The sequence below is a fragment of the Lepus europaeus genome, chromosome X (assembly GCF_033115175.1).
Source record: "Lepus europaeus isolate LE1 chromosome X, mLepTim1.pri, whole genome shotgun sequence".
Taxonomy (NCBI): domain Eukaryota; kingdom Metazoa; phylum Chordata; class Mammalia; order Lagomorpha; family Leporidae; genus Lepus; species Lepus europaeus.
The window spans coordinates 129794164-129821981 of NC_084850.1; the positions used below are offsets into that span (position 1 = coordinate 129794164).

At 43.9% G+C, this 27818-nt stretch overlaps 1 protein-coding gene across 16 annotated transcripts in view; it reads left to right on the forward strand.

Annotated features, from left to right (window-relative positions):
- Positions 1–27818, forward strand: part of ADGRG2 (adhesion G protein-coupled receptor G2) — a 105828-nt gene that overhangs the window by 58094 nt on the left and 19916 nt on the right. For 3 of the 16 annotated variants that reach the window (XM_062183182.1, XM_062183194.1, XM_062183186.1), the window contains exons 4-17: positions 4353–4388; positions 7452–7490; positions 7598–7621; positions 9099–9137; positions 11065–11106; positions 12175–12219; positions 12940–12993; positions 16481–16536; positions 17439–17494; positions 20111–20150; positions 20591–20628; positions 21745–21839; positions 22745–22811; positions 27235–27626. In XM_062183182.1, coding sequence (XP_062039166.1) covers positions 4353–4388; positions 7452–7490; positions 7598–7621; positions 9099–9137; positions 11065–11106; positions 12175–12219; positions 12940–12993; positions 16481–16536; positions 17439–17494; positions 20111–20150; positions 20591–20628; positions 21745–21839; positions 22745–22811; positions 27235–27626 — 1023 coding nt within the window. Of the gene's footprint in view, positions 1–4352; positions 4389–7451; positions 7500–7597; positions 7622–9098; positions 9138–11064; positions 11107–12174; positions 12220–12939; positions 12994–16480; positions 16537–17438; positions 17495–20110; positions 20151–20590; positions 20629–21744; positions 21840–22744; positions 22812–27234; positions 27627–27818 lie in introns of all 16 variants that reach the window. The other 13 variants (XM_062183185.1, XM_062183189.1, XM_062183197.1 and 10 more) reach the window with 8 other exon arrangements.

The window sequence follows — 27818 nt, forward strand, 5'->3', positions numbered from 1 at the left end:
AAGAGTGGCCGTCGTCCCAAGTCCTGAAGAGCCAATATAATAACAACAAAATGATTGTTTTGTTTGGGGCTCCCATATAAGAGTGCCCAGGCGTGGCAGCTTGGTTTTAACCATCTTGCTATGGGACAGTAGTTCAATCCAGAGGAGCACTGCCCCCAGATTATAAGACACTTGGGTCTCAGTCACCCAAGGGTCAGTTCATCGTATCCTCTTTACATCTACTCCTAAAAGATGAAGCCTTTACTTAAGGGTGGCTGTGTTACAGGCCACTTCTCGTTAGTTTTACCCCAGTCACAGCTGCAAGACAACCATCTCCCCATTTGAAGGTTTCACACCTACTGCAGTGTCAAATGGTGCGGAGAAAAAGGAAGCCTTCAGGAACACCCAGACGTGCTCTTGCGTGGCTTGCGTGCAGGTGATTTATCTGGGAGGTGATCCTAAGAAGCAAGGGCATCAGTAAGAAAAGAACAATGAACAGGGGTGTATTACTGACGTCACCGTTGGAGGCCTTGAAGGCCATGGGGATTCGCGATGGCCATTTTCCATGTTGTTTTCAATTTGAATTGGGACAGACATTCGCGCAGATCCTTCTAAGAGCTGTCAAGTCTAGTGTTTGCTGTGCTTGGCGGTTAGAACGTTCCTCCACACCGGGATTCTGAGTGACAGCAGTCCTTGGAGGATTTGTGGACACGGTGTAGGTCATTTGTCTCGTGACTTTCAAATCCATCCCTCATCCTTCCCTTCCTTTGCTTTGTTGCACAGAGACCTGACCCCTTGCAGTATATTTCACATCCCCTTGCCAAACGGCTTCCAGCCAGATGTGGCCAGTGGGTAGCAGCATCAGGAGAGCGGAGAGCAGGATTTGGCTGGCATTTCCACGAGGGACTGTGGCTCCTCCATGACTCCAGTCTCCCTGGGCAGACTCCCTCGTGGTCTCAGCTCCGGTGCTGTGGCTGCTCCCTGGCACTTGGTTATGCCTCCCGCCTCCCTTGGTCATGCAGCCCTAGAAGCAGCAGCACCTTTTTACTGTTGCTGGCCTCTCCATCGCTCCAGCCTTTCACCTTGGCACCACTCCCTGTGTTAAATTTCTGCTTGCGAACTACCTGTTGTAGGCTCCTGACTCAGTCTTGACTGCTAGAGATTTCACCAGTCAACTCAAAAAATTTTCAAAGATTTACTCATTTATTCAAAGGCGGGTGGGGAAGAGGTGGAGGAGGTATCTTCCACTCACAGCTTCACTTGTCAAATGGCTGTAACAGCCAGGTCTGGGCCAGGCTGAAGCTAGGAGCACAAACTATCCCGGTTTCCCACATGCGTGCAGGGGCCCAAGGACTTGGGCTCTCTGCTGATGCTCCTGGGAGGGCAGAAGAGCTGCATTGGGAGCAGATGTACCAGGACACAAAGCAACATAGATTTGGTATGCTGGCATCGCAAGCAGTGACTTAACCCACTGTTTCGCATGCCAGTTTTTTCTACCACATACAAGACACTGGACGGGATTCGCAGAGGGTAATAAGTAAAGCAACAAACAACTTAGCACCTAGTTGGGAAAACAAAACATACAGGGTACTGTGGTTTGAGTGTCTCCTCCAAAACTCATGTTGACATTCACTGCCATTGTGGTGGAATTGGAAGGTGGGACCTTTGAGAAGTGATCAGTTCATGAGGTTTCTATCCTTGTAAATGCGTCAATGCCATTAGCACAGGAGTACCCTCATCTTTCACACTTACTTGCCCTTACACTATGTGATGGTGCAGTACAAAGGACCTCACTAGACGTGGCCCTTGATCTTGGGCTTCCTAGCCCCCAGCATCACAAGCCAACTAAACGGCTGTGGTTGCTCTGTTACCCCATCTGTGGTATTCCATTATAGCAGCACAGAACAGACGAGGACGTAGTGGCAAAGTTAAATAATGGATGTGCAGATGCCAGGTGAATGGTCGACTTGATGCAGCCCATAGCCAGGGCATGCTTCGGTGGGCCAGATACCCGACATAAAGTTGCCTTTGCCTGTGTGAGGAGCCAATGTCACCTTGGGCTATGCCCCTCACAGGGGTGTCCAAGCTAAGCGTCAGAGGAGACTGCGGTCTTTTCTCAGAGCTGCTGGGAGCCTTGTAGGTTCCCGTGATGGAATAGACCTGTTTTGCCTGTGGGCTGCGCTGCTCCAGCTGTTGGTCCGCATTTTGATGGAGTGTCAACGCTTGACCTTGGAGTGCATACTAGTCTAACCTGTCTACCCTGGGATGGCAGGCAGCCCAGTTTTGTCAGTTTCCCAGGAAACCTTTCTCTGCTGTGGCTTCTTTATTCTTGAGCACCCATGCCCTCTAGGAGCCGAGAGAGGGGAAATTCAGGTCAGCCCTTTGCATTTGAGGACACAGCTCTGGTTACGCGATTTCGCAGCAGAGGGTTGCTGCCGTGGGTGCCTCTCTGGTCAGCCACTGGGACAAATGGCAACATCACGCTGCCTCCCTCTTCTGTGCAACTCAACTTTTGCCCAGTGCCTTCACCCTGCTCCTTGCCTTTGTCATGCACCTGCCCAACTCCACCTTCACCTGGTGTGCTCAGAGGAGCCCGTGTTGAATGTGGACTCTCCCCAGTGTTCTTCCTCATTGTGGCAAGTTGTCGCTAGATAAGAATTTAGCCAATGTACGTTAACTCACACTAAAGTGTGAATGTCTGATTGCCCCTTAGTGCTCCCCAGAGTATTTTTGAAATTAATGCTTGTTTCCAAACTCTTTGATTGGTAGAACATTAGAGTATTGTGAGGGATCTATTGAAGGACAGAGACTGAGGGCAGATAATTCCAGCTAAGTGAGGGCATCAAGGCAAACCACTCTGCCTACGCCTGCCTTGCTGGCTGCAGGGCGACTGGGGAAGCCGAGCACTCACTTGGCTCGGCCTTCAGGCAGAACTGTGACTAATTATCCAGAAATGGCCAGTTATCTGCCGTCACTTCAGGAAAATGGGCTCCGAGAGGCCACCAGGTGTGTTCATTCTGCAATTTTTAGTTTCCATATTCATTCTTTCCTACTGACTGTACATTAAAACATTAAAAGATTATTTTGGTGTAGAAACTGAAATCCATGCATAGTTTTTTCATAATACATTTTCCATTAACTTTTTGAAGATCCCTTATATATAAGGATAACACTGAAAATTATTCTGAGAAAATTTTTGAAAGCTTTTATGTAATATAAATTTCATAGCTACAGCTTTTGGGAATATAGTGGTTCTTCCCCCCATACCCGCCCTGCCACCCCCACTCCCATCCCACCTCCTACTCCCTCTTCCATCTCATTCATTAAGATTCATTGGAAACATTTTTTAATTTAACACCCGATGTGGGTGAGGGTTTGGGGAAGTAACATTTTCATATGCAGCAGATAGTAATATAAATGGTTCAGGTTTTCTGTAGGGCATTTTGACAATCCAAATTCCTGAAATTTCTAAAAGAAACCACCAAGTATGTGTGCAAAAATTTAACCAAAAGGATTTACTGCAGTGTTGTTTATAATCATGAAAAATGGTACAAACCAAAATACCCATTAAAAGGTAACTTGTTATATGGATAAATGATAAAACCAGTCAATTAACTACTGGGCATCCATCACAAATGGTGCTGTGGAAAATTATTTAATGATAAAAGACAATGTCCAGGATATACCATCATGAGAAAAATCAAGTTGTAAGTATTTTTGTGATACAATCCTTTTATACATACAAATGCGCACATGCATGCATATATCTGTTTACATATGTAGACATACACACAGAAAATAAGCTACAATGTTAATATCATTTATCCCTGGGTGGTAAAATTATCAGTGGTTTTTATTTTCTGCATTTTGTTTATCTGTAATTTCCAAAGCCTTTCTAATAAGCGTGTATTATTTTTTCACACAGGAAAAAAAAAAGAACTGGATCTGAACCTCTTCCCAAAATGAAACTCGGTAGCTCTTGTAGTTTTTGCACCCCAAGCCCACTCATCTGGTTTAACTCCTAAGAGAGAAGTGCTTTAATAGGTATAAAGTCCGTGCTAAAAAGGACACAGTTGGTGGAAATTTACACATTTTAGTGAGTACTGGCCAACGTCTGAAGTTCTTAGTCATCATTCTTAGTTTGAAATAAACTAAACCATTATATAGCAAAACCTGCAGGATGCTTCACCAGAGGTCTGTCTTCATAGACTTGAAAAGAAGGACTGATCAGGCTGGTGAAAAATAGTAAAGCAACATACTGCCCTCTCTCGGTAGCTATTTGCAACTCCTTTTACATTCACTCTTATCGAAGATGCTAATCTGCAAACCGGTACGTGAACTACACTAATCTAAATCACCTTTTTCCTCAACAGAAATCGCTGATAACTCCAGTCTGTTATCGCCATCTGGTAAGACTTTTTTAAAATGACTTCGGGGAATTTCAGGAAAAATATTTTAAAAATTCACACAAATGTGGCATGGAGTCAGACACAGCAACCTGGGTTTTCCTCCAAGAAGCTTAATTAGGTCATGCAGTCTGCACCCGAGAAATCAGTAGCAAACGTAGCCAAGAGGACAGACCTAGTAGTCCTTCCATTTTCCTGGGCAAAGCTGGAGAGGGAGTCACTGGAAGAAACTGGCTTTCCTTATGGCGGCCGCTTCCATTCTTCCATTATTTTTGGTGCCGAAGTTCACACATCTCCCACAGAGAAGCAAGAACACAAACGTGCCAGATGTTCTTGTACTTAAGGGATGCGATGTTCTCGTAAAGTGCCTCCGTTTCCCTGCCGAGGGAGTATTTTTCCAAAAGGCTTCCAAGGGCTCAGCGCTCACTAGTGCTGTAAGTCGAGTAAGGTGAGGACAAATTAACAACTGGACCCTAGATCGGCAGGGAGCAGGAACTGAACCAGGCTTCGAGACTGCTAGCTGGAATGGCGCCGTGGGGGACAGTGGCCCCGCGTCAGCCCTTAGCTGAGGAGAGCGTGAAGCCTTGGGCAGTGGGGATACTGTTCCAAGATCAGCTTCCAGCGCCATGTCCCATGAAGGCAGCAGCACGTGGGCTGACTTGCGTCTTGTTTCTGCTGTGCCCTAGCTTCCAGAACAGACTTTTATGGTAACAAGCGAGTCATTCTATCCCTTGTTGTGTGCAAAGGAGCTTCTAGTAGTATTGATTCATTTATTTCAAACAATTTGATAATAATCGCTGCTACTTCTCACGCACACTCCTCGTTCTCGGTCTTGCAGCGTGAGAACTGTCGTGTTCATGTCACAGGGGAGGCAGCTGAGGCTCGTGTTGGCACAGTGTCTGGAGCCAGATTATTTGGGGTTTTACTCCGACCACCCCTCTTCACCTCACTGCTAGCTGCACGATGGGCGAGTGCCTCACTTCCCTGAGGTGTCAACTGGGGACAAGCATGGTACCTGCCTTGTAGGGTAGTTGTGAAGATGAACTGTCACACATTGCCTAACACAGTCAAGCCTCAATAAATAATAACTGCCATTACTATGAGTTATTGAGTAATGAGGCAAAGATCAGAAGCAGGCCTGCGGGCCCCCAGAGCCAAGCTCATCTTTCCCTGGGCCAATTTGCTCTCTGGTCGTTACGTTCCAGGCTGCAGTGGTCGCATAGTTTGCTCCTGGTAGAATAGCCTCCAGCAAACTTAGCTATGGTGGTGCCTGCAAAATTGTGCTTGCCTACAGTGGAGAATGGGGCCTTAGGGAACCCAGCAGATCTAGTTACAGCCTGGGTTCTGGCTGTCCCAGAGGAGAGCTGCTGAAGCCAGAGTGCAAGAGCCAGGGGTAGCACCGAGGGATACATGGGTAGATGTGCCACAGGCCTCTTTCTATGCCTGATGTCTCCAGGCATCAACATTTGGGAGCATTAATAATCATTCATTTAAAAACGTTAAATCAATTATTTTGTTCTGTGCCAAGAGCAAAGTATTCCGTATCCATACTGTGAGTCTTGCTCTTCGGAAATTGTCTTTCCCAAGACATACCTTTGGTAATTAAAAAAAAAAAATCATGAAGTGACAAAATATGGAAGCAATAATGTGGGACAGGGTGTGTGTGCGCATTCCAGGCAACGCATGAGCAGTCTCAAACAGGCCAGCCAAGTGCCCCGACACACCCAGATTTGGTCCCTCCAGGCTGAAAACCAGGCTCCTTGGTATAAAACTCATTTGAGTTGTCAAATGTTTGTTGGCTTTTCTCGTGATGAGGTCAAGCCATTGGATCTTTTCACTACTTCAATATGCATAGTGTGTGTAGCAGATTGATCTCTGAATATAAATGGAGTTATTCCCCTGGAAATTTATAGCTTGATTGTCTTAGTAGCAGCCATATTTTAAAATAACTTACCAGGAAATTGTGTTCAACAGGATAGTATTGAGTGGCAGAAACTTTTTTTTAAAATCCCAAGTTTACTTGGAAGAAGTAGGCATCATTCTAACAGAATGGAGCCAGTGTACCAATATATTTCATCTCTATGGCTCAAGCAGTTATTTAAAATGTTTCCTAGAACTCTTAAAAATCTTGAAAGAAGCATTTCTTATATTTTGGGGTGTTTCTCAAACTCATTTCCATAAGATTCCATGCACAGACTTTGTGATCGTAGGTTTCAGGCCCCTTCCTCTACAATACCAATTCTATGTGTACTCACTGCCCTGGGGGCAGACATCTGCTCTAGTGGTTAAGATGCCCACATCCCACGTTGGAGTGCCTGGGTTTGATTTGCAACACTGGCTGCCAATTCCAGATTCCTGCCAAGGGAGATAGCAATGATGGCCCAAGTACTCGGGTCCTTGCCACTCACACAAGAGACCTGGATTGTGTTCCTGGCTCCTGGCTTCTGCCTGGTCTGGCCCCTACCTTTGCAGGCATTTGGGCAGTGAACCAGTGAATGGGAGTGGTCTCTGCCTCCCAATTTTTATTATAAAGATTTATTTACTTGAAAGTCAGAGTTACACACAGAGAGAGAGGAGAGGCAGAGAGAGAGAGAGAGAGAGAGGGAGGGAGGGAGGAGAGGTCTTCCATCTGCTGGTTCACTCCCCAATTGGCTGCAATGGCCAGAGCTATGCTGATCCGCAGCCAGGAGCTAGGAGCTGCTTCCAGTTCCCCCATGTGGGTGCAGGGGCCCAAGGACTCGGGCCATCTTCCACTGCGTTTCCAGGCCATAGCAGAGAGCTGGATTGGAAGTGGAGCAGCTGGGTCTTGAACTGGCACCCATATAGGATGCTGGCACTTCAGGCCAGGGCGTTAACCCACTGCGCCACAGCACCAGCCCCCCCCCCCCCCCCACGTAATTTGTTTTTAAATGCATGCTCACAAAGTGATTGTGGGGCTTACAGATGGATCTGCTAGTATGGCTTCTATTTCTTTCCATAATTGTCTCAAAAGTTCTAACTCCTTAAAAATTTAATAATTATCTCTATGTTATTATTTTAATGTTTCGTTGTCATTTTCTCTTGCAGCTGAATCATCTCTTGTCGGTTTTGTTCCCTACTCCAATGGTACTCCAGGCAAGATTTTGAAAACATTTAAACCTAGATTTGGCCCAATTTGTTAAGTTTTGGTTTGACTTGTACTTTCACCTTGTTTTTCTCCTTGGGACAAAAAGAGGTTCAAACTACAAGTCTCAATGGTAAGAATTGTTCTGAAGCAAGTGAAAGCTACAAACTCTGAATGTGAATATAAATAGAATGGATGAGGCTGGAGGGTTCAATTTCTACATTATTTCTGAAGATATTGATAGTTGCCAATAACCAAAACCCTCAAGAGTGACTGCGGCTTTCTGGCCGAATGATAAACTCTTACAATCCCGAAAGAAGACCCCCTCTCCCATCAATGTTAGAGAAGCAGCACAGATCACATTGTGAGTGCTATTGCACTTGATCTCGCACACGATGCCAGCAAGTCTGACAGGACAGATTGTTTCAATGTGAAGAGCACATCCAGTGACTTCAATATGATTCAGCATGGATTTGCAGGCACGGAGCGTCCAAAGGCAGCCTTTCAGTGGACGGTTTTATCAATTTTGAAAGAGTAGGAAATGGAAAAGTAATTGGCATCCTCATCAGGCTAGAGCCAAGGACAAAGAACTGGGCTGTGTCAGAGGCAGGTGGGCAGGGCAGCACATTCTATTCCCTCCCCTCTGCCTCCCATCTCACTGTGGTCAAACCCCAGCACCTTTTACAACCTCTTAGTGAAAGTCTCACCGCGGTCTTGGTGGTTAAGGAGCTAAGCAATCATAGATGCAGCTCATACCGACCGAAACTGGTTTAAATTCGTATTTGGCACAGTGGGAAAGACCAAATGTTGCCACTTTTATGTACAATGACCTTTTACAGTGAAAAACAATATCTTCCGTTTAGCTTTGGCAGCAGTCTTGGGTCCCGTTGTGTGTATGTGTGTGTGATTCGTTTTCCTAACATTGCACCCAGATTAAATGAAAATCATTCTAGAATTTACTAAAGAAATATCAGTTAAAATAAAGTTTGATTGTAAATCAAGCAGGATCCAAATGAGATTTTCCCAATAGTTGAAGGTAATGTTTAAAGAACTCCAAATTTCAACTAAAATTATTTAAAATTGCTGTATAAGAGCATGCCAGTGTGAGAAATGCAAGCACCCACAGGGCTATATACGAAAGTTAGAAGTGATGCTGGAACTATCACATCCCTGTGGGACTTTTATCACAACAGAAGGGAAGAGGAACAACATTTTAAACAGTGTAGATGAGTTTACTTAAAGTCAATCACTGTAAGTGTTGCTGTACATTAGACGCACAACTTGCTTTCAGGAAACATTTTAAATGAGAGGACTTTTGTCTCTGGGGATTGGAGAATGGGGAGTGAAGAGGGGATGGACAGCGATTACTTTAATATATAGCCCTAGAGATGCTTCTTACATTTTTACTAGTGGCACACTCTTATAAAGCAATTTTAAATAGTTCAAGCTTAAATTTGGAGTTCTTGAACATCATATTCAACTACCTTTACAGATGGATTTTGCAAAATTTTCTCCTAGATCTAGAAAGAACCAAAACATTTAAGGAGTTAGGAAGGTGCATGTTTATTAACCATGCCATTAGTTATGCTAACTTTTGAATTTTATTGCAGATGCCACATCAAGCGTATTATCTACATTAAACAAAACAGGTAATGTCAAGTTATTTTTCATGTCATAGGCTTGTGTTCTGTGGCTTGAGTTTCTCACTTGTGTGGTCCATTGGGTTAGTAAAGAGCTTTCCTTGGTCTCCTTGCCTACTCTCCTGTGCCTTCACCTACTGATTTATTACCCCTCTAATGTTGACATTGACCTATGATTCTCTGCTCACCACACTCCTAAACTTCTAAACTGTTACAGCCACAACACTCCACTTAAAATAGCATCTATTATTTTTCTGATAGCATCTATTATTTTTCTGATTTGACTAGTGATACCTATTAGCTTATAATAATGGAGAATATAGAGGAATACAAAGAAAATAGAAATCATCTTTAATGTTACTCTCCTAGAACTGCTGTTAACCATTCAGTATATTTCCATCTAGTATCACATAGATGTATTTTTATATGCAAATACTCTGTATATGTCCTTGGCAAAATAATCAGTTTACATAGGTTGTCTTCATCTTACCCTTTGACATAATATTAAATTGTAAGTATTTTCCAATATCCCTTTCTATTCATGACTTAATATTCCATTGTGTACCATGTGTTGAACATTAAAGCCGTTTTGTTTTGTTTTTTAATAGAAGTTGTTGCAATGAGCATCCTGGTGCCAACATCTTTGCACTCATCCTTGATTTCTGTAGGCCACATTCCAAGGATTGGACAAAATGGGTCAGCAGTATGACTGTTTTAAGGCCCTTGATAGCTACTGCCCAGTTACCTTCTAGAAGATTTGTACCTAGCAGCATTCCTGCCAGATGACTGTGTCACCAGACCTTTGCTGAGACTATGTCATATATTGTCAACTCTTTCCCTCGGTTCCTTAGGTTTTACTTTTCATTCTTGATTATTAGTGAGGTTGAACATTTTCCCTTGAAAGCACTTTGGTTACTAAAACCAAAAGTTCATTCCACAGTTGTGTTTTGGTTGCCCTAAAAAGAAAATATCAGAGCAAACAAAATAATATATTGAAGGGATCATTTATCATAAAGCAAAATGCTATCAGCCTCTGTAATTGCCACCAGTTGTTGTCCATGCGTCACATATTGAAACAAACTCATCAGTAACATGGCACACACAAGTGAAGATTCTGAAACTGCTAGGGTAATGTCAGCATTCAAGTGAGTCTCTAAGAGCTTGCCCTTTTCTTTAGAATTTGCCCATCTTTGCAAATTTGTGTCCTGAACACAGTCTTTTCTAACCGGCCACCCTCACAGCATGGATTTCTGAACCTATTCTCCATTATCTGGGGAAGGAACCATGGCCTCTGTCCCCATGTGTGTTGGCAGGTTATTTCCAGGGTGTCTTCCTTACAAGCATGTTAATATTTGCCTGTGGGTCCTTGACCTTGAACAGTCCTGGTCCTGCTATGGGTTTGTTTTGCGACCATAGTTAGATGGCCTCAACTGTTCTGAGAATAGTTTTGTGTGTCAATATGATGGGAACAGCATTAACTCTTAAAATAGCAGGACACTTGATTGCATACTAGCGATATTTTAGATCTCATGTGTACTGTTTCATATTAGTTTTTACTCTGAGTCACTTGCTCTTTACAACCTGTCTCCTGTAAGTTCTTATAGCAACTTAATTCCACATTTATGACATGCGAATTCTCATTCATTGGTCTAGCAGTAGCACGTGGAAACTTAAGTAGAATTACACATCCGTGGAATATGCGATAGGTGTGATCTCACTGGGTAGACGTGGGAATCCAGCTCCCAGATTCCCGCATGGCAATGCTACATGATCCATGTATGTGGTTCCTGTTCATTCTGTTGTTGAGGACCGATAGCGTCTTAAAGGTGTCAACAGTAGGATTTTTGTAGCACTTCACTAAAGTGATACTCATGGCAAATTGTTTTTTAAAAACAAGCAACAGTTCTGCTCTAATATTTAAATTGCTTCTTTACAGAAAAAACTAAAATCACTATAGTAAAAACCTTCAATGCTTCAGGTATGACTTATTATCAATATTGAGCTTTTTTATGACTAAATAAAATTAAAGAAATGGCTGGTGTTAATGACTTATCTTTTTTCCTACTTTCCTACTTTGTAAGAATAAAATCTGCTTGACGAATAGATGTTTATACACGGGGTCCCTGAAGTTGAACTAGGTGTTTGGGGACTATCTAATAACAAGCAGGCACAGTGCCCATCCTCAAGAATCTTCTAGTCTAAAGAGGAGACAAAGCAAACAGATAACATGAACGTGCATGCAAATAAAGACAGTTGATTACATGAGCATTTCTGACATGAAGAGGCATGGGAGATAGGAGAGGTCAACCTCAACTCTTTAAATCAAAGAGGGGACGTACTTTTGAGTACCTGATGCAAGGTGAGGCACACAAGACATGCTTAACAATGGCTTTGGACTTAAAGCAAGGGCTGGCAAACTGTTGCCAATGGACCAGATCTAGTTCACTGCCTATTTTTATAGTTTTATTGGAATGTTCTCATGCCCATTTGTTTGCATATTTTCTATGGCTACTTTTTGCTACATAGAATAGCAGAATTGAGTAGCTGCGGCACAGACCAAATGGATACACAAAAGCCTAAGATATTATCTGACCCTTGACAAACGAAGCTTTCTTCCTCATGATCATTTCTTCAGGAGTGATCAGTGGTCGTGTACTTGGGAGAGACGGAAGATAAGAGCCCCAGAAATAGAAAATTCTATTAATGAGCAGCAAAAAGACACTCATTTCTAAAGGTGGAGGTACAGCAACAATTTAGAGAAAGATGACAGATGATAGAATGAAAAGGTTAGTGAACGAACTAAGGACTCATAATGTACAATGGAAATAAGCTAGCAATTGGGCATTGCATACATAACCCTGACCAAACAAGGCCTAACAAGGAGACTCAGATATCCCTTAATGGAAAAGGTTTTCCCCTTGCTTAGTACGTTATCAGCATCTGCTCCTCCTGTGTACTGCGCATCTCTTATGCTTCATCAAAAAGATGCAACTAATGAAGGAAAGATTCTTACAGAAATGAACCTTGAGCATTTTTTACATCAAAGGTGAGGTACACTTCCCCTGTCGCCAAAGGAGAAAGCGTTTCTCAGGTTAGTGTGCGTGAAGGTCTTTGTTCTAATGCGGCTTCATTTCAGCTCCCACTCACCTCTGCCTCTTTTGCATGTCTGTGTGCTCTATGGTCCTGGCCATCACTCCGTTGTGCCCTCACTAAAACTTCTTATTTACTGGCCAGCATCACCCACTGGATTGTAAGCTCCTAGAGGGCAAGGTCTGTATCTGGAACTCCCTAAAGCCTAGAGAATATGTTAGGTGCTCAGCAAACGTACTTTCAGTTTTCTAGTGTTTGCCCATAAGATGATATCATGACATTAACGATATTTCCTACATACATTGGCCTTAAGGGCTGGGACCAACATTAGGGTGTTCATGGGCTCCCCTACCCAGGAGAGGAAGGAGGCTCTGTGGGCTAAAGGCCATTCCACTTCAAATCTCTATTTGATTTGTGGTCATGGTGCCATGTTTATACTGGACAGAAGATGGGCTAATTTGGAAGGGGTTAAAGAAATTTGACAGAGGAGTTAGGGGTCAGACACTGACATACTAGGTAGTAGTAGGGAAATTCCATAGCTGACCAACTAAGAAATGAAAACTCATTCATTTGGTCATGTGGACTTCATCCAGCCAATATATCCAGCTTATTAATATTTTGGTCCATATTTGATACCTAAATTCGTGAATTTTCTTGACAATGTAATCTGTAAATGTGAATGTTCACATGCTTAACCGGCTGGGTTGTGTTTTCTTTGCAGGAATCAAACCTCAGAAAAATATCTGCAATTTGTCCTCCATCTGCAATGACTCAGGTTAGTTCTTGTGCCTGATATGCACTACCCGATAAAATTAGCTCCATAGCAAAAATGGCTTGTTTTTCTCCTGATGGGGTACGGTGTGCAACTCTCTCCTCTTGCTCTTTTCATAACACCTAGCTACTCAGAGTCCCTAGTGAAACCAAAAACAAATTTTAGATATGACAAATTTTCTTCCCATTGTCTAGCAAGAGGTTGGATTAACTTCCTTAATGTAAGATACGAAGCTCTGTGGCTCAGCTGGTTAAGGCCCCATCCCTATGGGCGCCGGTTCAAGTACCGGCTGCTCCACTTCCAATCCAGCTCTCTGCTGTGGCCTGGGAAAGCAGTGGAGGATGGACCAAGTCCTTGGGCCCCTGCACCCATGTGGGAGACCTGGAAGAAGCTCCTCACTCCTGGCTTCAGATCAGCTCAGCTATGGCCATTGTAGTCATCTAGGGAGTGAACCAGCAGATGGAAGACCTCTCTGGCTCTACCTGTCTCTGTAACTCTTTCAAATAAATAAAATAAATCTTAAAAAGACATGAAGCTCTACAACAGATACTTTTCACTTTAATGTACAATGCATACCCTTAGAGTTTACTTGTGAACATAATTACTGATTATTGAAAGGTCACTTCTATATAAATCCCTCAAGCTTTTCCATAGGACCTTAAGTATAATAGCTTTGAAACCAGATGTTTTCTTTTGCTAAAAATAAAACCAGTTGGCCTGCTAGAAAGTAGAAATCTCACATATACCTAGTTTAAATGGATGCCAATTCCAGGAGTGTCTATAATGTATTCATTTTGCCATTCCTAACTAAGACTTACACTATTTTTAAAAATTGAGATGGAAATCTCCTGAGAACATTCTATTTTTGAAATAAGGATATTTTCTTTTCTGTGGGCCAGAGGAATGAAACAAACACTTTTCTCACATTCATTTGGCTCTGTGGGCTCCTTTCCTTATTAAAGCCAGTGAAAGCAAATGTGAAAAACAGAAAAATATGGTGTGGCAGGGCAAAACTGGCAGAAAGAGAGAAGAGGAAGGCAACATGGTATTTTATGATGCGAAAGTCACAAAATGGTAAACAATCATTATAGGAATGTTTGTCATTTTTTCTGTTCCTTTTAACAATTTAATAATTTGTAGGAAAAACATAGGTGACAATTTCAAGTAAAATTAGTTAAGTTGGATAAATTAGAAAATAGAAAAACTTCCTATTGACAGAATGTTCCCTAAACACTTTCTACTGTGTAAATGTGAGATTTGCTCATTCGAGCTTTCCATGTAGACAGAGAGGAAGGTATTAGCTGGTTTTGATTAAAGAAAAAACCTCTTGGATCCATTTCATTTTCGTGCGTTGTATAACTCTTCTCTCCCCCTTCCTCCTCTTTATGGACCTCCCCATAATATCATCATTTTTGAGCTTCCTCCGTTTTGGTGACTAACGTCTAGTTCAGTGTTGTGTCTATGTGATGTTTGATAACTGTTTGAAAATTAAACGTGTAGGGGGAAAAAAAAACTGGTCATCTTGAATAACGGGTGCCAAGCAGCTTGTTGCAGTAATGTTTTCCGCAATTAAGTGATTGAATTGACCATTTGTTTTAGTGTCTGGTGAAAACAACCTCATCAGGGAACCAACTCTTTTGGCAGCAGAAATCCCACCATATCCTGCCAGAAACTAGAAACTTTCACTCCTTCCAGGTTCCAGTCTGGGTTCATTAAGGGAAGTGGAGGCTGGTGAAGAAACTGGGGGTTGACCAGGAAGAATTAAGCTGAGGGTCAGTAAGCGGTGACTTCCTGATTGCTATAGTGCTACTGTGCTCCTGGGACATTTGTGAAGCTCACTATGTACTCAAGGAGAATGTGAAAGAATGGGATTGTGGGTGTTGGCACACCGATACACACACACACACACACACATGCAAGCTTTTGAAAAGCCAAGATTTTAATGGCTAATTCCATGCTGATATCACATGTTACTTTTAATAATTATGTACTGTGTTAATTGAGATTTCAGTATTAATACACAAAAGTTGCCATTCTCAGTGGAAAAGTTGTTGAGAGATAGGTCATGTTAATCATTCTGGCAACTTCGTTAACCATTTTCAAGTAGAAATGGACCACTGGGTGCTCTGCTATGGGAGTCTGTTGTACTTTGGGATTTGGGAAAAGAGGAGATGAGGAGGCCTTCAACCCTCTAGCTCAGAGATTGGCACACTGCTGCCCATAGTTCAAATATGGCATGCCACCTGTTCTTGTAAGTACAGTTTTATTGGAACACAGCCATGCCCATTCATTTATGTATTGACTGTGGCTTCTGTCAGTATCTGCAACAGAGACCATTCGGCCTGCAAAACCTCAAGTATTGGGGCCGGCGCCATGGCTCACTTGGCTAATCCTCCACCTGCGGCGCTGGCATCCCATATGGGTACCAGGTTCTAGTCCCAGTTGCTCCTCTCCCAGTCCAGCTCTCTGCTGTGGCCTGGGAGGGCAGTGGAGAATGGCCCAGGTCCTTAGGCCCCTGCACCCACATGGGAGACCAGGAGGAAGCACCTGGCTCCTGGCTTCAGATCAGTGCAGTGCACCAGCCGTAGTGGCCATTTGGGGGATGAACCAATGGAAGGAAGACCTCTCTCTCTGTCTAGCCCTGTCAAAAAAAAAAAAAAAACAAACAAAACAAAACAAAACCTCCAGTGTTACTCACTGGTCTATTACTGTAAACATTGGCTGAACCCTGCTTAAGTTGATATGCCGTCCTTACCCCATTGCTCAACAGACCAGTTTTTGTCGTTGCAAATTTAGGAAGTTCCTGACACATTCTTCTGCTTAGAAGTCTCTATTGTATTTGTTTCCAGAGTCAAAGCCCCTAGGAACACACCATGCAGCATACAGGTTCAATGGCATTGAGTTCAGTATTTCCCAAAGTGAGCATTTTAAGAGAATTTTCTGCAGTTTCTAGAATGAAAGCTGCATTGAGTTCTTCAGATGAAGAAAGAATTTGCCCTGCACCCCCTTTAAGTTCTCAACTCTGTTCCTAGGAAAAATATTGCAATTGGTAGCTGTATTCAAAAGCGAAATCTACAAAAAAAAAAAAAAAAAAAAACCTGGCAAAGAATAAGTAGACTTCCATAAGCTGGTTAACTGCCAAGAACACTTTTTCCTTCCCTCTATCTGTGTACCTGCAACTAGAACATCTTAAATGACTTTTTTTTTTTAAAGTGTGAGAGCCACAGTTCCTCAGTTAGCAGTTTTAAGGGAAACACAGTCCTGTTGATAAGGGAACAAACTTTGTCTTTCTGAATCCCCACATAAAACTTATGCTTCATAGTTTCCAAAAATTATTGAATAACTTAATGATTAAGAAGTAAATATAAATAAAAACAAAGAATCCAAGGAAATGTTTGCAAAGCAATTTGATAATCTTTTCACATGTTATATTAATCTTTGAGCTGTCAGGGTACAAATCTCAAATTTCTTTTTGGAAACTTCTTTTCAGCATTTTTTCGAGGTGAAATAACATTTCAGTATGATGAAGAAAGCAACAATACCCAGGTAGGTTTTAAACATTTTTCTTATTGCAGTCTTAAAAGGCAAATTCATGTGTATTTCAAGATTTATTCTTTAAAGAGAATTATTTAAGGTTCAGATTACTTATAACATTTGGCACACTTATTTTTCTGACCAAACTGAAGTGAAACATATCTTGGAGTCCCCCAGCTTTGTGGTAAGGGCTTGGAATCATGAATAACCAGGGAATTTTGTTGTTAATCATATCCTAGTTTTTACTAGGTTTGCTACTCCTGAATAAGAGTGTTAATGTGATGCATTTCCATTGCCAGTTAAAATTTGAAAAGCTATGAGAAACTCTTAGCAACCAGAACTACACGTATCGAAGATCAGAATCGCCCGACTCTGTGCAGGCTCACCATACGGTGGGCACAGATACAGGGCTCTCGGTCTTCCTGTAACCCAGACTCCGTCAGAGGCTCCCAAACATGGTTTGTTCATCTGGTGAATACTTCCTGACCTCCTGCCGCCTGCTGGGTGCTAGGAGGCAGCGATGGCTACTGTCCAGTTTCCCTTTGTTACTTCAATCTGGGACCTTTCACGCAAGATCTTTATAATAGTGTTCCGAGAAGCCTGGAAATGAGGAAAGACAGCAATTAGCACATCAGAGCTGCTGATTCAGAATATTTTTTAATGAAAACTTGTTCAGTCATTATGGATCAACTTTTGAGAACCACTTTTCCTCCCCTTTCCCTTATCTATGTAACTGCAATTTAATTGTCTGACAGACAATATTCCGTGTAGTTAAGAGCCAGTCTTTGGGGATGTAATTCTTTCAGTGGCTACCAAAACCAAAGAGCAACTTCTTATCGGAGAGTAAAAAGTGAGAAAAGAAAGACACACCAGTGATGTTTGTTCTATTCTTAATGATTTTATGCTTCTAACAGAATCAAGATAGAGCTAATGGAACTTTAAATGGAATGCTGTCTCTAAGTGAATTGAAGTGAGTAACCTGCTGTTTGATTTAACACTTCAGACATCAACAATAGAAAGATAGTCATTGAGCCATGTCTGCTTTTGGAAACCAAAAATAGGGAAGAGCGAGCGAGCTCCGTGTTACAGAGCTGATTGGCTTTTGAGTTTTTGGTAAACTAACAATAGTCACCTATCATCAGCTAATATCCCCTTAAGTTTGTTCACTGTGATGCTCAGATTCTGTAACTGCTTCATTTGAACTGGGATTTGGGTTTTCATCTGGCTTCATATCCAGCATGGTGGAAAGACTGGTCCACAGTCAGACTCCGCATGTGCCACTTGGTATGCGTGCTTTCATGAAGCATTGGCGATTCAAAGTCAGAGATCTTTGTTACGAAAGAGCAAGACCGAGCAGAGGCAAGAGAAATGCGTTCCACAGAGCTGCCCCTCAGGTGGACAGGAGGTCACAGTCCTGCTCAGCAGGCTGGCGGGGGCCAGGAGGCTGTCTTACTCGACTGTCCCTGGTCACGGATCCTTCCAGTCCTTGCCTTTGTGCCAGGGAAGCCTAGCATCAGATATGCAATTCACCTACACTCAGCCTTGCTACTCCCTCACAGATGAGGCTGTTGTGAGTTTATGAACTAAACCTGGCGACTGTGACAACACTAAAAAGTTAAAACTTCCCTAGTATTAAAAAAAAAAAAAAATCCCTTCCTACAGGTCCTGTTTCCAATTAGCATTTGTTTGCTTCCGATGATTCAGCGACATCTAGGCAGAGAGGGACATCACGATTCCAACTGGTGGATGTCCAGCATCCTCGGGGCACACCGAGTCTAGAGTGATGATAGAGCCCAGGGACGTTGCTCATGTCCTTTATGCCAATTCTGTGACCTGCTGATGAAAATCACACTTTCCTGCCTTTTCAAAGTTATATCGCTTATGGGAAATGAAAAGCAGAAGATATCAATGACCTGGGAAGATTTTCATGTTTATGTTTAGATGGGCAGTAACAGCCCATTTAGTGATAGGAGACAGTTCTTTATTCTCAAAGTTTGGAATGCTACTTAGCATATTTGTAAGTCATTAATCTTAATTACTAGACTAGAAATAGAGTTGAGTTCAGGGAAAGTCACCCAGGATGTGTTGAGCGCCTAATATGTACTGGGTCTTAGGATTCAAATAGGGACAGACTCAACTCTGAGGTGGAAAAGCAAGCCTAGACTTGTCGTTCTCATCCCTGGCCGTGTACCAAAATCACCATGGGAGCTTTCAAAATCCAGAGGCAGAGGCACACTCTGTATAAATGAAATCATTGTTTGGGAGCCGAGACCCAGGCATCAGTGCTACTTAATTTTGCCCAAGTGGTTCCAACACGAGGCTGGTTTGGAGAATCAGACCTCTGCAGTCTGCTGGGGGAAGACACAGGATGCAAACGATGACAACGATGCCACAGGATCCCTGCAATGAGGGATAAGCTAAGAGTCTGAACACAGCGCAGGAGGAGCAGTTAGACCTGACTGAAGGATCTGTGGAAAACCCTAGAAGGAAGGTGGCCCCCGAGCTCAGTTGTGGAACAGTGACTGTGCTGGGTGGAGGAGCCAACTGACTACTGCCACAGTCCTTCTCGTTTTCCCAGACCTTACCTGGAGCCACGGACAACTGTCTCCTTTTCTTTGAGGCAGAGTTTCTCAACCTCAGCGCTATTGACAGCTGAAGCCTAATGATTCTTTTTGTGTAGCTGTCCTGCGTATTGTACTGGCTTCTCCCCACCGGACGGCCAGTAACACCCTCCCCAAATGTAACAACCAAAACGGTCTCCAGACAATGCCAAATGCATCCCCACTTGGGAGTGCGGGTCAGAGCCACCCCAGGTTCAGAACCACTGCCTTAGAGTGAATTTTTAAAGACGTATTTGAGACAGGAGTGAGAGAGTGCTCCCAACAGCTGGGGCCAGGCCAGGCGGAAGCTGGGATCTGGGAACATGCTACTTCCTAGGGCCCACTTCAGCGGGAAGCTGCGATCTGGAGTCAGGGTTGGGCATCCATATGGGATATGGGTGTGTCGATCACTAGGCCAAATGCCCACCCCAGAGTTCATTCTTCAGCTCGAATTCTTCCATCCTCATTTCATGAGAGGCTCTGAAGTTTTGCCACACTGAAGAGACAAGTGTTGGTGGAGTGGAATTGGAGTTTTGGACTGAAAAAATTCAAAGGGGAGTTGTGAGAGGGGAAGACAGGGCTGGAAAGTGCTAAAAAGGGCAGGCTGGGTTAGTTGAGAGAATGAGGAAGAAAACAGAGACACAGGGTCCCCGGGGTTGGTGGCTTGCCCCTCTCAGGGATTTTTGCCTGGGCAGGCTCTCCCTCTGCCTGGGGATTGCAGCAGCCTGATGAATGAAAGGTTGGGCAGCCATCATTTCTATCTTGCTCTTGGCTAGAACCCACTTAACTCCCAGGGGTTAGTTTCCCTTTTGTAGCAATAATTTATGTTTTCCCCACATAGGAATCTCTTGATCTACCCAGTGTAGTTGCAAAATGAACACTGTAACCAGTGAACACTGTGTGCTTGTTTGAATTGCTAAAACTGGCTTTCAGCTTCACATCACTAATGATCTCCTTAATGTCAATTTCTCTCATTTTGGTAACAGACGGTCTGAGCTCAACAAAACCCTGCAAGCCCTAAGCCAGGTAATCACCATACACCCTGTACTTGGTTTCTAATTATTATTTGGGAGAAAGCATGGAGTTGTGCATTCCTGGGGAGATACTACTCAAATCCTCCAGATCTGCCATGGCAGAGTGAATGAACTGGTTCCCATTATTCTAAAGAAATCAGAACAGGGGGCAATAGATAGATGTTCCAAGGAGGTAAGTTTTCCTTCATGTGAGGCCTCTTAAAATGAAAACCCCAGTAGAAAGAGCTGCCCCATGCAGCAGTGAGCTTTGTGACCCTGGAGGTCTGCCAGCACAGCTCACAGGCATAGGGAGCTCCAGTGATACAGCGGGAGTCCGGAGGACTGGGAATCGGGTGAGCCCCTGGGATTCTTGTGGTGCCGAGATTCTGACTCGCCCTGGGTCTTCTCTTCTCAGGCTTCCCAGTGATGTGAATTTGTTGTTGTTTCTTTCAGACCTATTTTATAGTGTGTGCTACAGCAGAGGCCCAAAGGTCAGTCATCTTTAATGTGTCTTAAGTATCATTACTTCCCGGTTCATGAGAAATAAAGCACGAAGGAGTCTTAGTTAAATGGCAAGTTCAAAGGTGTTCGTCTGAAATAAATGTGACACTTTGGAAAAACTAAAATGTATAAATCCAAACACTGATCGCTCTGTCCATCTTCTCATTTCTTTCTGAGGCCCGGGGACAGGAGGAGTGTGTGCTAGTGGGCCACTTACTCTGGCTCTGGGAGGCTGAGGATCCTTAGCCCCTAGGATCACCAGTATGACCAAGAAGCAGAGAGGGAGAAGGCAAAGAATGGAAAGAACAGGACACAAAATATTTCAAAGGGCACACAGAGCTGAATCCGAAATCGTTGGACAGTTACTTAGGTTGCACGGATTCTCCTTTTCCACTGTGTCCATTGGCTGTCCTAGCTGTGTTCACCAATGCTGTGAAGGACAGTCTTACTACCTGACCCCTGAGTGTTGCGCGAGAGCCGCAGTCCTAGAAACCGAGTTTCTACTCGCCACACTTTTCCTTGGTACAAATAATGGCAAGCCTTCCATGGACTTGTATGTTCAATCCCTACTCACGCTACCTCGTTGGTTCATTATACTTCTTTTCCTTATTTGCAACATTAATTTTTGACCTAATCCAAGGCTAAAGTGAAGAGAAACAGTCTGCAATTCTTGGTTATCCGATACTGTGGATTGACTCAGATTTCGAATTTAAGAGACTCTGATGCTCACCTTGGTTGGTATGTGAAAGGGCTCCCGTGAGGCAGACTCAAATGGCGGACACCAGGCAAGGGGCTGGCAGAGGCGAGAGACTGTAGATGTCAGGCGCTTGCTTTACAGCCGACTTTCAATCCTGCCCGGGCAGGCAAGACGACCCAGTAGCTGTGCGCGCTCAGATCGTCTCTGCTTTGCAACCTCAGTGAACGCGAACCTCAGTAACCCTTCAAGTCTCTGGGGTGAAGTTCAGATCATGGTAGATGGTGTTTACAAAGCTAATTTGCAATGTCATCCCAATCAACTCAGTGTTTAACCGAATTTGCAAAAACAGTTACAAATATGTAGGGAGGTTTCTGATTAACATTCTGGTTATGTGTATTTGTCTTTACAGCACACAAAACTGTACATTTACAGTAAAATTGAATACAACGATGAATATATGTGCCATAATGGCTGCTTTGAAAGGAGTGAAGATTCGACCGATGGGTGAGTTGTCTGTCTCCGTTGCTGGGTTCATTTTCATGTGACTTATCAATTATATTTTCAATTAAAATGACACATCACACAAATGTACATATCTTACATCTTTGTCTTTCTTCCTCTATGGGCAATTTTTAAAGAGCCCTAGAAGGTTATTGTCCCTGCTTTCTTATACAGTTTCAGTGCATTGTATTTGAAAACAGGATAAAATAAACCCCAGTGAGAGGATGAATTGTTTAGAGGGTCAGATGGACTGCTAATGGGATATGCTTACTTTTTATAAGTGAGGAGTCAAAGTTGTACATCTTTATGGTTTTTGTCATGTTTTGTGATGTTCTGATATGCTGTGGAATAGCTAAACCAAGCTATTTAGTATATGCATTACCTCACACGCTTACCATTGTTTTTGTGTGGTGAGAACATTTAAAATCCAATCTTAGCAGTTTTCAATTATACAATCTATTGTGACTGTAATCACCATGTTGTGCAACAGGTCTCTTGAACTTAACTCTTCCTAACTGGAATTTTATGTCCTCTAACAGCTCTCCACACACACACACACACACACCACCATTTCACTGTTTCTATGAGTTCAACTTCTTAGATTCCACATATGAGTGAGATCATGCGGTCCTTGTGTCTCTGTGCCTGGCTGATTTCACTTAGCACAATGTTCTCAGGATATGTTTACTTCGGAATCTCTCAGGAGTTGTTGAAGAGTGATTGATAATTGTGTGCCTACGACAAAAGAAAAGCCACATAATTGTCAAAGTGATGACGTCCAATTCATTTTATCACTCGTTTTAGACAATCGCTCTTTAAATGCAGTCCGTGGGAAGAACCGCGGCACTGATGGGTCTGGTCTCCCGTGCGGCTTTGCTACTTTTACCTTTCCCTTTTGTCTCCTCCAGAGCAGTGCTGTTGTTCTGTCAGGACACCCTGCCCTTCCTCCCCGGAAGACTTAGAAAAGCTGCAGTGGTAGGTAGTAAACATGCTGACCTTTCTCGCAAAGCAAAAAAAAACAAACAAAAAAAAAACACTTAATCACCATGCTGGCTTATTTTTGGCATTGCAGGAGTGAAGAGCTTGCCTTGTTCGGGAAGATGCACAGTTTTCTGTTGCACGCAGTTTCCATTTGAGCCACTGCTTTAAACCAATAGCTCGCAGTCTTGGCTGTACGTTAGGATGGCCTGGAGAACATTAAACAATATTCCGACTCCCCCCCCCCCAAGACGCAGCAACCAGATGTTTTGTGGTTGTTTTAGAAATAATTTTGAGAGACAGGCAGAAAAGAGCGAAAATTAGCACCCACTTGTTCATGCCCCAGATGCCCACAATACCTGGGCCAGGCCAAACCCAGGAGCTGAGAACTCAGTCTGGGTCTCCCACACAGATGGCAAGAACCCAGCTACCTGCACTGTCACACTGCCTCTCAGGGTTTCCATTAGCAGGAAACGGATTCGAAGCCAGACACCCCGATATGGGACACAGGTATCCCAGAGTCCTCATGGCTAGGCCAAATGCCCACTCCTGTGTTCTCACTTTATTTTGTTAAAGATTTATTTGAGAGGCAGAGTTACAAAGAGGGAGAGACAGACAGAGGTCTTCCCATCTGCTGGTTCATTCCCCAAATGGCCGCAACGGCAAGAGCTGGGCCTATCTGAAGCCAGGAGCTTCTTCTGAGTTTCCCATGCGGGTGCAAGGTCCCAAGTACTTGGGCCAACTTCCACGGCTTTCCTGGGCCATTAGCAGGGAGCTGAATCAGGGAGCCAGGATTCAAACCGGCACCCGTATGGGATGCCAGAGCTGCAGGCAGAAGCTTAGCCTACTATGCCACAGCACTGGCCCATATTGTCATTTTTAAAAACACTTTGCCAGTTTGAGAATTGATAGCTCAATGTTATTATAGCATTTCTCTCACTAAGGCCGAGTTTGAACTTTACCCATATATTGGGGGCCATGTTTGTCTTTTTAGGAGTTGTGCATTTATGTCTTTTCCTTATTTTTTCTGATGGAGATTTGATCCATTTTAAGTACTTGATGTATTGTAGATATTGGCTCTTTATCTGGGGTATGTGTTGCAAATATTTTATTGAAGGTATCAGTTGTCTTGACTATCTTTTTGCCGTGTAAATTCAAACTTTTTGACGCAGTTAAGTTTACTAATCTTATTTTGCCAGTGAATTTGGAGACAGAAAGCCTCTCCCCATACTTACGTTTTTCTAGCACTTTTACGGCTTCATTTGTCACACTTAGGTCCACTTGGCATTTCCTCTTGTGTGTGGTGTGAGGTATGGATCCAATTTTATCATCTTCCGAGTGTCTACTCGTGGCTCCAGCTCCACTTATTAAAAAGCCCCTTCCCCGCTCCGCCAGTGGTTTCAGTTGCCTCCTTTGTTACATACTAAATTTTGATAGGGATTTGGGCTAACTCTGGATGTTAGCTGTTAACATTGAGGGAAGCTGAGCGAGCAAGACATCGAACCCACTACTGTCTTTTCTGGAAGCCTAAAATTGGCCTCAATTAAATTTGTAACAAATATCGATTCCCAATCACCACCACCAGACACTTTGATTTAATTGGTCTGGGACATGGCTGAAGCATTAGGGTTTTTAGAAGCCTTCTAGTGACAATCATGCAGTGCCTCAATGGAGTGACTGTGGGAGACGGAGCTTCGAAACAACCAAAACCTGATGGTCATGTATATGGTCACCGCTGCATAAAATATACAGAGAACACACAGGAAGGAAAATCATAAAAATGCTTTCTATAGTTTCCAATGATCAACCTGCCTCCTGGCAGGATGAGCGAGTTTTTTTGGTGGTTTGTTTTTTGTTTTGGGCGAGGGGGGGGGGGGGATTGTTACTTTGCAGCATTTTCTAGTCAGATAAAAATTGTATTTGAAAAAACAAGACATACTTTGGTAAAGTGGGAAGCATCTCATCTTGGAAAAGGCGGCTCAGAGTAACCTGTCCGCCCTTCCCAGGCCGCATTTCTCAGACGTATTAGAAGCCTGGGCTTCAAGGAACAGCTTCGAGTCTTTCGTTAAGGATCTGTAGCATTTTCTGCATACAAAGTCAAGGGTGCCTTATCCCATTAAGCTTCACGTGTCCCATTAAGCTGGAGGGTTGAGCCTGTCTGGGGAACAGTTTCCAGAAACACTGGGATCAGATCAGAAGACCAGTCTTCTGAGGCCCTCTGCTTCTTGACCCAGTGGCGGCTCATTCAGAGAGCTGTGGGACAGCAGCAGCAAAATGCAGAAAAGGGGGCAGAATGGGAACCCAGTGTCTGGCCAGGGCTCCGTCAGCTAGCTGTGTAGCCACTCTCCAGAGCAGGTGTTTTACCTGTGAAGCCTTGGGGGAAAAATGAGGAGGCGAATTAGAGCCCTGTAAACTTGGGGAGTGGTTTAGACCAGCATTTCTCAAACATCCTCTTGTGTATCCATCTGTTTAAAATGCAGATGCTGATGCAAGCAGGTTTGGGGCAGGACCTGAGATCCTGCATTTTGGACCAGGTCCCAGGTGAAGCCAGTGCTGCTTGTGTGTGGGCCCAACCTTGAAGACTGAGGATCTGTTCTAGGCCATAGAGCAGAGCAGGGCAGCGGGTCTCAACCCTGGCTGCAGGTTGGAGTTATCTGGGGAATTTTTGAAGCACTGATACCTGCCCTCCTACCTTCACAAGTTAGTCTGGGTTTAAAAAAAAAAAAAACTCTTGGGCTAATTCTAATATACAGTTAAGATTGAGAACCCCTTGGGCTACACCTAGAAGGTCATTCGTGGTCTTCCTGATATGTTGGTCTTCAGATTGGCTGTACATTAGAAACACCTGAGGCACTTTGCAACCATGTCCATGTGTCCAAGTGGCCTTCTGGGGTGCTGGAAATACTGTTTTGATCTGTGTGGCGATTATATAGGTCTCTACCCAGACAAATTCCTTAAACTCCAAACTTGAGTATGCTTTTCCAAAGGTAGGCTACCCATCTGCAAGGAAGCACATGAAAATGACTACTGATACCCAGGCCTCCCCTTCCCTCCACCAGAACCCAGGTGAGCTGGTGTCAGGCACTAGCACGGAAGTGCTGGCAGCAGTGGGCACAGTGGCATTGCCCACTGCCGTCTCCTGTGTCTCTTGTGTGGTGGATGGAGGGCTCTGACTAGCACAAGTGACGAGAGGAGTTCAAGGCACCCTATATACGGTAGAGGCCAAGGAGTGGGAAGCCTGTGGATTCGGCTTCCACAGGCTCCCAGATAACCCAGAGAAGCTTTAATTTATGCGTTGCAAAGCACCTTTACCACAACTTGGCCAGATGGGTTGCAATAGTACACGACTTAGAGAATGGAGTCTCGGCGATGCGGCAGTGATAGTGAGAACTAGAGCCCAAACCAAGATCTCTGATTGTCTGACACTCTGTACCTCCATGTCCTCGCTGCTGTCCTGAACCTCAGGGGTACAGAGGGGCCTTTGGCCAAGTGCCTGGCCAGTCGGGCCTAAGCATTTCTTTTTACAAATGAGACTTGTCTTAGGCCTCTCATCCTAATACTCCTGCTTCCTCTCACCCAAGAGAAGCTCCAAGAACACACTCTCAGTGTTCTAGATCTCCATCTAAAACTGGATCCATCAAAGGCTTCCTGGGTAATAATTTGTTGTCTCCTTTAGTTGCTCCTCCCCACAAATTCCCTCAAGATTGATGGATCTTGTACCAGCTAGCAGATGAGTTCTTTTTGACCTTGATGGCAATGGAAATCACCCGAATGTTGACAACATCCTTGTGCCTGGAAGCACCTACCTCATCCCAAGACCAGTTGAGTCAGACACTGAAGAGTAGACCATGGAAATTGTACCTGTGAAGTTCTCTGGGTTGTTCTCATGTACAGCAAGTTTGAAAACCACTGAGCTAAAGCAACATCAAGGGTCCAGCTGACTTAACAAGCTGGGCACCAACCCTTCGGGTTCACCTTGATTTCATGTTTTCATTCAACCAACATTTCTTGATGGCTATAGCAGTACGAAATTGACTGAGGAACATTTCTAGTCTATGGAAGCCAGTTGGCTCATGTGGCATTTAATAGATCTTCCCCAGGAGCACATGGAAGCGTTGCAAGATTCCCTTCATTGAGTGACAACTGATAAAGCATAGGGCCCCAGAGAACTGGGGATAAATGAAAGGGCCTCCCTCACTGCTAATTCCTCTTCTGAAAGGTAGCGAATGGGAACGGGCAGGGCCAGGGAGCCAGTGGCAGGGATACAGAGGACATGAAATGCAGAAGCCAGAAGTGGCAGGTCTATGATGTAACCACATCACACCAACCTGGCAGTGTCAGATGGCCACTAGGAAGAGGAGATTGGCCCCTGGGCAGCTCATTTGTGTCTCACCAGCATCTGATTTTTTTTTTCCTTCAGTGATCTGCAGGATCCCGTTGTCTGTCTTCCTGATCATCCTCAGGGCCCACCATTTTCTTCTTCCAGCAAACCCTTCCCAGTTGGACCTCAGGCCACTGTTGTTTCCCAAGTATCCAGTGCCTTTTCTATGGCTGAGCCTGTAGATAATCTACAGGTGACTCAGAAAGTTCACTCTGCAACAGGGAGGGGTCACCTTGCTCCTCCCCAGCCTTCAGCTCCTGTAGCTTCCCACCCATCCATTGGTATGCCACCACTTCAATCTGAAACTCTCTCCCCCCCTGTACCCCAAACCAATCTTTCCCACACTCTACCACCTGTGAAGTCCTCGTTTTCCTCTCCTACCACGGCTGCACCTGCAAATGTCATCACCAGTGCACTGCCTGACAAGACAAGTAAGTATGTGGAGCCAAGCTGCTCTTGTGCTGGTTGGAGTTTTGGCTCCTTGAGATGCAGCTACCAGCTGCAAATCGGAGATATCCATAAGACCACATTGAGCCTTTCCTTGTATGATGTTCAATTTCTAGAGCTTTCCTCAAGGCACTCGTAGTCATAGCTATGGCCAAGTTCAAGTGTTTTGACCAAGA